Genomic DNA, 12,876 nt, shown 5'->3' with positions numbered 1-12,876 from the left:
CAACATGGTGTGTAAAAATCGTTGTTGAAGAAATGTTGAATTCTGCTGCAATTATAGAATTAAACTTTTCGAATAAAGGTATTTACAGCTTCAAAATGGTTTGTTTGAACAATTTGACTGTTATTATTTTCAATGCAATTTTCTGCTACATTACGGGTAAATGGGAGGCATTTTAACTGAGGTGAAGGCCCAGACACAGTTACATTATTCCAGCTCAGCAGAGTGTAGTGAAATTAATAGCATTATTGTAGGCTTAAAGCTTGGTTATGCAAATGTCAACAGTATACGGTGTGTCGATGTATCTATTTCATAAATGTCCGATATCATATGCTGTGTCAACCCGTGCATGCACATGTCAAAATCTAGTAACTTACTACAAAAGATAACGGAAGGGATATACATATGCCCTTCAGTAGCCCATCAATAATGTCGACAGAGATAAATACATGCTCTGGATACGGCGTCAAATAAAAAAGTATACAGTTTTAACTAGACTGGGTAATTGCATCTAATTACACAAATTAAATGGTCTGATGTACGATTTAAAGGCATCTGATTTCCAATGTCCCAGGATTCTAATTTTACCGTCGCTTATTCTGGAGTCTGCACACTGAAAAACCATGCCATTTTGAAATGAATGACTAGTAATTTCCCCAATCTGGCTATTAGCGAAAGATAAACTTTTCTTCAGTATTCCAAAAAATTTGATCCTATAGTCACAGATGTGCATGGTACGTAGCAAAATAAAGGACCCCCTTGCACTCCTCTTTGATTAATATAATTCTTAAGGCACTGAACTAGGCAATAATCTGAGTCCTAAGCTCCATGAATTGTTAGAAAGAAAGGTTTTCCCAGGCTATGCTTATGTGATACAAATTTAATCAATATTGTGTCATTTACGATAAATTTGGTTAAATTTAGCAGATTTTTATTTGGAACGGTTAAGCTGGACGTAATTTTGCAGATTCTCAAAAAACAAAAACATTGCTCAAAATAGAATTTTTTATATAGATTTGATATAGTATGTTTTACAGAATCAAGGAGTTCACATAGTTTATTTTCTTTTGAGTTAAATGTTTTGCTTTAAAATAAATATTGAATTCGACACAACTAGCAGCGAGCTGGCAAACAAGAACCATGATATCTTTAACCTTGCATGTTTGTTTGTTTATAACCTGCACCAATGCCTGATAATCAGTGTTAAATAAAATACATTGGTTAGTCAACATTTTCCCCCACACTTATATTGCCACAACTATTGGGTAAAGTTCTAAGACTGCAATATTTTTACATTGCCAAATGACTATCCCAGTTTCCATAACACAACTGACTACTGAATACCGCTGTATAACCGAAAGAACCCAAAGCATCTATGTAAAATTTCAACTCATGCGAACTTGACCACTTATCTGGGCGGAAAATCGAGGATCCATTGAATTTATCAAGAAAACATTCCCAAACTTTCAAATCCTCTTTCACCTCTTTGTCATGCTTATTTTGAAAAACGGCTTACTGATACCAATGGTAAGGTCTAATCAATCTCCTAAGGAATGCTCTGCTTGGCAAAACAACATTACATGCAAAGTTAAGTAAACCTATGAGCGACTGTAATTGTTTAAGTGTCAGTTAAACTCTTTTGTGTCTTTGCAAACTTTATTTTATCAATGCACTTTACTATTTTGTCATGAGGCAAACTAGACTCCATTTTGCTCGAATCCAGCTCATAGCCTAAATAAGTTATAGTCTGAAGAGGACCACACATTTTCTCCAGGGATATTGGAATGCCTATGTCAACACACCTTGATAAAATTGCTTTCAACTGTCTAACACATATTATTTAATGGACACTTTTAGATAATAATAAAATCGTCTAACACATGAGAAATACACGAAATACCCAGTTTGTTTTGTGCTATCCACTCTTGTGCCATCGAAAAACGCTCAAAGATCCTACATGAAGAACTAAGACCAAATTGAAGACATGTTTCCAAATAATACTTGTTCCAAAAACAAAACAAAAACAAACATATTTGAATTGAGAATAGTTTAAGTTGATTATCATAAAAGCAGATTTTATATCAGTTTTGCAACGATAGGCCCCAACTCTACAGTTCTTGATATGACTGATGGCATCTCTAACCGAAATATATTGAACAAATGATTCCTTGCGTGGAATGCCATCGTTAACTGAGTTGTTTCTAGGATAAGATAAATAATGAATCATTCTATATTCACCTGGTACCTTTTTCTCTACCAAATGGGGAACATTGTATGTCAGCAAATGGTTTAGAATCGAATGGACCTAATTAACACTCTACCCGTTGAAACTTCTTTTAATTAAGAATCTTTTTGTCCCCCGCTGCAAGGAGGAGCGGGGACATAGAAATGCCGTGGGTCCGTGCGTCCGCTCGTCACACTTTTTTGTAAGCGCTCTCATGCCTACAAATTTTGACGGATTTTCATTAAATTTAAACCAAATGTTTTAACCACTATTACTTTGGTCGAGTTCGAAAATCAGCATTGGTCGATACTTTTTGTTGGAGTTATGGGACTTTGACTGCAATAATGACTCTGTTTTATCCAAAAATTGACCTTGTAAGCGCTCTCATGCCTACAAATTTTGACAGATTTTCATTAAATTTATACCAAATGTTTATATCACTATTACCTTGGTCAAGATCGAAAATCAGCATTAGTCGATACTTTTTGTTGGCGTTATGGGACTTTGACCACAATCATGACTCCGTTTTATCCAAAAATTGACCTTGTAAGCGCTTTCATGCCTACAAATTTTGACAGATTTTCATTAAATTTATACCAAATGTTTATACCACTATTACCTTGGTCAAGTTCGAAAATCAGCGTTAGTCGATACTTTTTGTTGGCGTTATGGGACTTTGACCACAATAATGACTCCGTTTTATCCAAAAATTGACCTTGTAAGCGCTCTCATGCCTACAAATTTTGACAGATTTTCATTAAATTTATACCAAATGTTTATATCACTAATACTTTGGTCAAGTTCGAAAATCAGCATTGGTCGATACTTTTTGTTGGCGTTATGGGACTTTGACCACAATAATGACTCCGTTTTTTTCCAAAAATTGACCTTGTTAGCGCGCTCATGCCTACAAATTTAGACGGATTTTCATTAAATTTATACCAAATGTTTATACCACTAATACCTTGGTCACGTTCCTAAATCAGCCTTGGTCGATAGACTCGATACTAGTATACTGCTTGACCGGCGGGGGACCCTGGAATTCTATTCTTGTTTCAATTATAACCGCACAAATAAAAGCTGATCTAAGATGTTGACACTACAAGAGGACATTCACCAACAGACCCTAATGAAAAACTATTTATCAAATAGTTTGTCTCATGCAGTTTCGTTGTAACCAGACAGCCAATCTGCAAGTCTATTTGGTTTGATTGGTGTTGGGCCCTTGCTTGGTAAGAGGGAGTGATTTAGATGAATTGGCAAATTTGGTTGGATGTGGTGACTGACATTGGAATCTTTGTAGGACCTGCATTGCACTGCTTTCTTGAGTAGAACTGGAAACAGTTCCTCTGGGGATAGTTTTACTCAATTCTTTATGTGAATTAGTTGTTTTAATAAATTGCGAAGAAGTAAGACGTGCGTTTAAGTATAGTTCTATATGAACTTCACCCTTCTGCACCTGGCCATGTTCAATTAAGGATCAAAAGTCCTTTGCATATCTATACCAGTTACCTTTTGCATCCGCAATGTCCCTGACCGTTTTAAGATGTTTAGCGAGTTTAGCTTGCTCATGTGGATATTACTTACTTACTTAGGCCTCTTCATGCCAGGTGGCACATAAGGCAGCCACACAGTCTCTCCACCCAGTCCGATTCTTTGCTTTTGCCACCACTGTTTTCCATGTTAGCTCTATCTTTTTCAGCTCACTCTCTGCTGTACTTCGCCATGTTGTTTTAGGCATACCCCTTTTCCTTTTCCCATCAGCTGTCCAGAAGATGCTTTCTCTGGTAATGTCGTGCTGGTCTTTTCTGAGCACATGGCCGATCCATCTCCACTTCCTTCTAGCGATTTCCACGGATATGTCTTCTTGACCTGCCATATCTCTGAGTTCGTTATTAGATATTACTTTTGGCCATCTGATCTTGAATATGGACCGTAAGCATCGGTTTACGAATACTCTCAGATTCTTTGTGAGGTCTTTCCGGAGCTTCCAGCATTCTGAGCCATATAGCAATACTGATTTTACAATGCTGTTGAAAATCCTGAGTTTTGTTCTTGTGGTCATATAGGAGGATGTCCATACTGGTTTTAAGATGGCAAACACATGACGGGCTTTATTAATTCTTGATGTAATATCCTCGTCCGTACCTCCTGATGTTGTTATAATGCTGCCCAGGTATGTAAAGGTGTCTACATCTTCCAAAGGCTCTCCATTTACTTGTACGGAGTTCTTGTTCCGTGCATTTATTCTCATTATTTTGGTCTTGTTTAAATTGATGTTAAGTCCTAGGCTTGTAGATGTTGTGTGCAGTTTGGTTGTTTTTTCCTGAATATGCTGATGAGTGGAAGAGATAAGGCATAGGTCATCGGCATAATCTAGGTCATCCAGTTTGTTTCCCATATTCCATCTAATGCCGTTATTCTGGTCTCTGGTGGATTCTCTCATGACCCAGTCTATGGCCACTAAAAAGAGTAGAGGTGATAGCATACAGCCTTGTTTCAGCCCTGATGTTACTGGGAACCACTCGGTTTGGCCTTTGTCAACCATCACACTACACTGAAATCCTTCATGTAGTATTCTAATGATGTTAATGATCTTCAGTGGTAGTCCGTACAGTCTTAGGAGTTTCCATAAACTTTCCCGATGTACACTGTCGAAGGCCTTCTCGAAGTCAACAAAGTTGAGGTATAAAGAGGACTGCCACTCTATTGACTGTTCTATGATGTTTCGTAATACAAAGATTTGGTCACAGCATGATCTACCTGGTCTGAATCCTGCTTGCTCCTTTCCAAGTTGTGCATCAACTTGGTGTTTTACTCTGTCCAAGAGAACTCTGGTAAAAACTTTACTTATTGTTGGTAAAAGTGTGATTCCCCTCCAGTTGTTGCATTCTGTTTTATCTCCTTTTTTTGGAAGTTTTATAATAATTCCACTTTTCCAATCTGATGGTATCTTGGTGGTTCTCCAAATATCTTGGAAAAGGTTGTGCATAACAATAGATGTTGCTTCAATGTCTGCTTTTAGTAATTCTGCTGGGATGTCATCTACTCCTGCAGCCTTGTTGTCTTTCATTTTCCTGATTGCTTTCTGTATTTCCATTAGGCTTATTTCCTCCACACTAATGTCAAGTTCTGTTACATTTTCGTTGTCAACGTCTGGTGGTTGGCATGGGTCTCCTCTGTTCAAAACTGATCTGAAATGTTCTGCCCACCTTTTCATGATGTCGCTGTCCTTGGAAAGAATGTTGCCATGATGGTCTTTCACAACACTTGAATTGTTGGTAAATTTTCCAGACATCATTTTTGTAATTTTATAGAGTTCTTGGATATTTCCAGTCCTTGCTGCTTCCTCAGCTCTACAGGCACTGTCTTCTATGCGTTTTCGTTTGTCACGTCTTGCACTCCTCTTGACCTCTCTGTCCTTGTCTCTGTAAGACTTTGACAAGGATTCCATCTCTGTGTTGTCTTTACAGTCTAATATTTTAGATCTGATCTTCTTTCTCTCTGATATTAGAGTCCATGTATCTGATGTTATCCATTCTTCTTTCACACTTTTCCTATATCCCAATGTGTCAGTTGCAGCGGAAGTAAAACAGTCCTTGATATTATCCCACTTTCCGTCTATGTTGTTTTCATCATTCATGGTCTCTAGTGCAGAGAATCTGTTCCTCAGTTCCAGTTTAAAGGCTTCCTTTACCTCTAGCTGTTTAAGTTTATTCACTGCAAACTTCCTACGTCCTTGCACTTTCCTCGTTGCCTTTAACTTAAGTTGTATTTTGGCACGTAAGAGTATGTGATCGCTGTTAATATCTGCACCTCTGTACGTCCGAGCATCTATAACTGATCTCCTCCACCTCTTATTGATCATGATGTAGTCTATTTGGTTCTTTGTTCTCTTATCTGGCGAAACCCATGTGTACTTGTGAATGTCCTTGTGTGCAAAGATTGTGTTGCAGACCACTAGTCCATTTATCTCGCAGAAGTCTAGTAGACGTTCTCCATTTTCATTTAATTGTCCAATGCCATGTGCTCCCATACATGCCTCCTTGCCGGTGTTATCCTTTCCCACTTTAGCATTAAGGTCTCCCATAACTATCACCATATCGTGTTTCGGTGTTCGATGTAGCACGCTCTGAAGTTGATTGTAGAAAGTGTCCTTTTCATCATCATTAGCATCGGTGGTTGGCGAGTAACACTGAATCACACTGAGCTTGATGTGTTTGGAATCGAACCTAGCGTACAGTATTCTGTCGTTCACAGGGTACCATTCTATCAGTGTCTTTGATGTTTCTTTACTCATCATTATTGCTACGCCACTCTGGTGATCTTGATCCTTGCCTGAGTAGATGATGGTCTCACTATTACAAGTTATTTTTCCAGAGCCTGTCCAACGTGCTTCACTTATGCCAAGAATGCTGATATCATATTGCTTCATCTCTTTGGCGATCTGTGCTGATCTGCTAGTTTCAAACATAGTCCGCACGTTCCATGCTGCTATGTTGATGTTGCGGTTTGGTCTCAGAAGGTAGCTTCTCAGTCTAGTAGTTCTCTGATGATTTTCCTGACTAGACGTCATGCTTTCATTTCTGATGTTACCTACTGGTGAACCAGGTAATACTTTTCTCTGTGTGTCTGTTTCTGTAGTCAGTGTTCACCGCAGAAGGGGTGACTGGCCCCATGCTGCAGGCATAGCCCCGTTAGCCGGCATAACCCGTTTCCACCTCCTACGACAGGGACGTGGGGCATAGACTTTAGGAGGCATGTGGATATATTATGCAATAAATAGCCTATTCCAAGCTGTAAGCCAGTCGTTCGTAGAAGATAATTCTCCATCAGTATCATCTCTCTCCACCTGGTGAATTGTAAGCATACCTGGCTTCATTAAATTCTCTACCTGAAGGAACATTTTTCCTTACCTTGTTTGTTTCGGAGTAGCAGATTACAGAAATCCACGTACTGCTTTGACGGTCAAAGCAGTATGTGGATTTCTGAAATCCACGTACTGCTTTGACGGTGACCACATCTTTGATTTTAATTTATCAGGTACATGAGCTTCTATGGAGACCAATATACTCACAAATCCACTACTGGACATACCTGATGTTATCTTATCAGATTGATTAACGATTGCTGCCTGGACAGTTTCCTAATTTGTGTTATCCCCATTGATATTATATAAATAGTGCCTGTTTGGGAGGGTAACAGTTGAAATTGACACCCGAGAAAACCATTGTCAACCGACGCGAAGCGCATGTAACATTTTTTAATGTTACCCATTGCCAAGTGCGTTGCTAACGCTGAGGGTAATAGTAAATATTATTAACTGCGTCTTAACCAATCAGATTTCAGTATTTAACATGAAAGTATAACAAATGAGTTTATTCTAGATGTGCATGCAATACTCCCCTGACTGGTGATGGCAGTTGGCTGGGGAGCATTGAACATGTTAGAATTTTCCTCCGTCAGGTTCGCAGTGACCTATTCCATGACCTGTTTTCTAATGGTTTCCAAAATCTCCGGAGAGATGGTAGAAGGAGAACTGGATTGTGGTACTGAGCCATTCGGAGATTGTTTTCCTCTTTTGGTCGATGTTCGATTCGTCAAATCTGTAGATTTTCGCATAGGTGCCATGAACACTATTGAAAATAATTGATGTGCTGGTATTAGCAAATGGTATTTCAGTACACAATTTAAAGGTGATGATTGTCATGCAAATTTTTATAAAAAAAAAATTCTTTTTTTTTTTAATAAACTAATTGCATAAATATGTCTTAAATCATACAGCATAAGTGCAACGTAATTATTACAAGAGAAGATAAAATGTTGTTGTGTGAATGAACACAAAACAAATGCAGTCTCAGAAAGAAAATCAAATATGGCCTCTTTAAGAGGACCAAATACAGTCTCGTTAAGAGAACCAAAAAGAACCAGAACCAAGAATAGCCTCGTTAAGAGGAGCAATGCGGTCTCATTTAGAGGACCCAAATGTGGTCTCATCAAGAGAACCAAATGCGGTCTCGTTAAGAGAACCAAGAATGTAAGAGGTTCATTTTCAAAAATTTTACACCGGGTTCAAAAATCTTTCAAAATAAACAATATGGAGAACTATTTAAACAACATGGCATGTTTCAGTCCTATACATGTATGAATATATACAAAGAAGAAACTTCTCATAATGGAAGATTTATATGCCAAACTACATGAGTCAAATTTGTTTAAGTAATGTTTGTGAAACTTGAACATAACAAGAGGGTAAACTTATTTGTTCCACCAATGTGAAAGTACTTTGTACGAGATAAATGCATTCCTTTTACGTATCCACTCAAAACAATGTACAATTTTGGAGATTTTGTAGACTTGTCTTTCAAGAATTAATGTAAAAGAAAATTTCTAGTGCCAGAAAATATTTTAATAATGAGTATGATGTGTCCTTTTTGACCGTTATGATGGGATGGATGGAAATACCTGGTAATTTTTTTTTTGCCAGATGTGAAACGTGCAATAAATAAAATCCTTTTTATTATTTTCTGCAGTATATTTATTGAGAGAAGATTTGCAGATATCTTAATGCTACTTTAAGTTTTACTACTGGCGACCTTAATTTGAAAATGGCAAGTAGGTTGCCATTTGGCGACTTTGTCCAAAAGTCTACTTTGAGCCCTGTTGCCCAACCATAAGAATGATATGATCCGCCTGGAATCTTTTAATGAAAGGTACATCGTAATGTAAAATACCATCAATACTAGTAGTACGAACCCCTGTTCATTTGTACCTAGTTGCATGTGAGTTAATACCGAGATCATCAACATACATGTACCTTAAATCTTCATAGTCTATATTTTAATGATGGAAATAACGGACACGAATCAAAACTTTGGTTGAATTCATTTTTAGCATATAAGATAAGAACTAAAATAAAATTGTAACAAACATAAGACTAATAGTTTATACAACGCTTACCATTTGAATTTTTAAAGAAATGGTCCAAAGGAACAGAATCGGTATTCGGTGTCCTAAAAGAAAGTGAATTAGCATGTCTTTCTAAACAAAGAGAGTCGCTAGAATTCCCGCGTTTAATTTCATTGGTCAAATGATGACTCCAACATTACATGACCAAATAGAGCACTCTCTACTCCTTTATAATACACATGAATAAGTGCGATAACCTGTAAGCCGAAAATTGTAAAATCAATATATATAAAGCATTTCAAGAAAATTTAAAATTCCTAAAAATTTCTTAAAATGTTGTTTTGCACTATTGATAATAAATTCTAGCTTTTGCATAGGAAATACATGGAGTGATATGATTTAAACCCCTCAAGATTATGAATATTATTCATTCTTTAAAAACTGGGTTTCTTGTTGCACAACTGTGCAATATAGCATAAGATAATGATGGAGTTTTAGATAATATTTTTTATTTGTGAAGAAACAAATGAATTCTTCACATTTTAGAACTAGTAGGGTTTGTAAGCTTTATTTCATGCTTGTTTTTTGCTATTTAAGCTCACCATACTGGGACATTAAATGATGGCTACGTCCCTCACGAGATCAGAATGGTGTATGACACAAAGGAAATGAGTGGGTAAGGGGCTCAACAATTCATCAATCAATATTTATATTCAATGTATCTTTTCCTTATGTTTGCTCTGGAAACTTTTGATCTTCATATTTCAGTTACACATCAAACATGCATGATCATGGCATATAAACAGAAGTAATCGTTTTTTGAATAAAGTTTATTTGATAAAATGTACAAACTCTTATAGCCAAATTAAGTTTTAGAAAACTAATAGCCAAAGGGTATTTGCCCTAGCTTTCTAGGAAAAAGTAATCTTTCACATTTTTTTGGCACTGACCACATGTAAATGTTTGCCAAACATCATGTTCATGGCTGTTATATCTATTAAAACCATTTTAACAAGGCCTTGGACTTTCAGTAGGACGTAGCTATCTATTTCTTGCTTCAAAACAAGTTAAAAATGATGCGGTTTCTAGCGAAATATGCACCGATTGCGTAGTCTTAGCTTAAAAGCCAGACAAATCTTGTTGATTTCAGAGAGCCGTGGTTGACAATGAAATAGACAGGCCTATGTCACATTGCTGTACATCACGGCTACCCAAAGTCCAAGCTCTTGTTAAAATGGTTCTATTCATATTCTGACAGAGAGCAGCTAGTAAATGATAAAAATGAATTTAATTTAACTTACTCAGATTTACCATTGGCAATATAACTAACAGAAGCATTGAATTCTTACTTTTAAAAATTATTGATCATATAATTAACCCATCACACTGTCAGATTATTCAGTTATCTGTACAGCATGGTGTGTTATAGGACCTACAATATCTAAAAATAAGAATAATGCTTAAGTAAAATGTATCTGTATCATACCGGGTAATTCACAAATATTCGTAATTTGTTTTTTGATGAATCTTTTACAAAGGAACATACAAGTTTGGGTATGATCATTGTCTTACTGAACATTTAAAGGACTGCAAATGATAGCATTGTCTAGCCACCTAACTATAAGTCATTTTTTTGATAATTGTCTAATTAGACTTATTTTTTTTTATAAAAATGTAAACATTTATGTATATTTTCCTTAAATATAAATGACTTGGTCAAACAAAGAGATATAAATTTGTATTTTGGGTTATAGCTCATTTCATAATAAAAACAAACAGGAAACGGAAATTTTGTTTGAAACATCTCCGCCCCCCCCCCCCCCCACCCCGTGTAACAAAAATTGCTATTTAGGGGTTTTATTTTAACAATAAAATGCTTTCTTTGGTAATTCATTTCGGATATGAAGGTAGCGAAATTACAGAAAAAATACATAACCCTGTTAGCGGTTTCACTCCTGTCAGTTTCGGCTGCTGTTAATTTTGACCAATCGATAAACGGGGCATTTAGGTTTCAGTCTGGCTGTTTCTATAGATCTATGAAATAACTATTAGTTTCCGTAAGAAATAGAGGAAATTATACTTGGTAGATGTAAATAAATATTGTTATTTAGCATAGTCATACCAAAGGGTTTGTTGTTTCACAGGGTAACATATGTCTACAGACCAAATACATTCCAAACTAAGCATTGTGCTGTGTAACGTTTCAAAAAATAATTAACAAATATGGATTAAAATGAAAATTTTCTTTAATATTCAACGTAAAAATATGAAGTTTTAAAAAAGTATGTAAGTTTTTATTTACATATCAGCCGCTAAATAATATTTTCCTCACTCATAAAGACCGATTTCAATGAACTTTTTTTAGACCCCCCCCCCCCCCCTATAAGCAAAACTTTTGTTTACAAATTGATAATTTGACTACAAAGAAGAAGGTACAGTTTCTTCAATATTTGCCCTAAAATTCAGAAGTTGTTTATATCTCATAAAAATACACAAATACCATCTTGAACATGTATAAGTAAGTACCAGGTTAAAAACTTTTATCTTGTTTTAAAAAATAATTATGACTTAAATATTTTGGCATATTTCTAAGAATTAGTAAAAAATGATGAAAGATGGCAAATTTTCTCATAATTTTTTGAAGAGGAATATGTGTCCGCAGCCGTCGCCCACAACGAAATTGATATATTTTATGTGATATCACATGATAAAGTTATAATATGAGTTTCATCGTTGGTGGCAGCTGCGAACATATTTTTCTATTCAAAAAACTACAAAGGAACTTGTGTCTTCTGCTCAGTTTTATGGAGATTATTGGAAAATGCACTGTTTATGACAATACAATTAATCTTGTGAAAGTCTAATCTCGTAACTATTTATAGATTCTTAATTTTTGGGTATTTTTATGTAAATAAACTTTACATTTTAATTTTTGTGATATTTTTAAAATTCACTCTAAAACAGGGCAAAATATGTCTGAAATTGTACCTAGTTTTTTTTTTTTTTTTTTGATACAAATTAATAAGGATTTGATTAAACCTTTAAGTAGATAACTTTATTATTGAATATCTGACAGAAATTCCAAAATATTTGGATGTAAAATGTAGGGGGGAAATGGGTGTTAGCGTTTGCAGTTCTTTATTTAGGGGGTTTGCATTTTTCATAGATTGTTACATTATTATGTGACCACTGTTTTGTAGGGTGGCTGTCTGTAATGAGAACCCCCAGACCCCCCAGCCTGACGGCATAGAGTCCCCAATCATGTCTCCCCACAATGCTGTGGGCAGTACCACAGGGGATGGGTAATTCATACTCTTCTTTTTTCGTATTTTGACATGATTTAGAAAATGCATGTAGCGAGTTAATTATTTTAGACTATCTTTGACTGAAACTGGAACTAGTTTACAAAAACTACTGATATTTTGTTTTCTTAAAAATAATCATCTAACCAATCTTTTCAGAAAATTGATCATCAATTTAATTTGGTAGATGTATAGTTTCAAATTTGTAAAATATAAATCACTTTTGAAATACATGTACTGTTTAGTGGGTTTCTGCAACAGATGTGAAATTTACCATTTCTTCTCAAATAATGGTGCAGCTTTTATTTTAATACTTGTAATTTTGGTAATTCAAAATATTATACGGTGAAGTTGACCATACAATGTATTCAGGTGCTTTAGGTTTGGAATGTGATGTAACTTATTAAAAGCCAAAATTATCATCCTTCTGAAAAAACCCAGCTG

At 35.7% G+C, this 12,876-nt stretch overlaps 1 protein-coding gene across 1 annotated transcript in view; it reads left to right on the top strand.

Annotated features, from left to right (window-relative positions):
• The window catches only part of LOC128180799 (signal transducer and activator of transcription 5B-like), a 160,785-nt gene that overhangs the window by 142,534 nt on the left and 5,375 nt on the right, over window positions 1-12,876 (top strand). Inside the window, exons 21-22 of the mRNA XM_052848956.1 lie at window positions 9,728-9,806; window positions 12,331-12,432. Of these exons, the coding sequence (XP_052704916.1) occupies window positions 9,728-9,806; window positions 12,331-12,432 (181 nt within the window). The remainder of the gene's footprint in view (window positions 1-9,727; window positions 9,807-12,330; window positions 12,433-12,876) is intronic.

Source organism: Crassostrea angulata, chromosome 1, assembly GCF_025612915.1.
Source record: "Crassostrea angulata isolate pt1a10 chromosome 1, ASM2561291v2, whole genome shotgun sequence".
NCBI lineage: Eukaryota > Metazoa > Mollusca > Bivalvia > Ostreida > Ostreidae > Magallana > Magallana angulata.
Note: the sequence above shows the minus strand (reverse complement) of the source record. Positions and strands in the feature narration are given on the sequence as shown.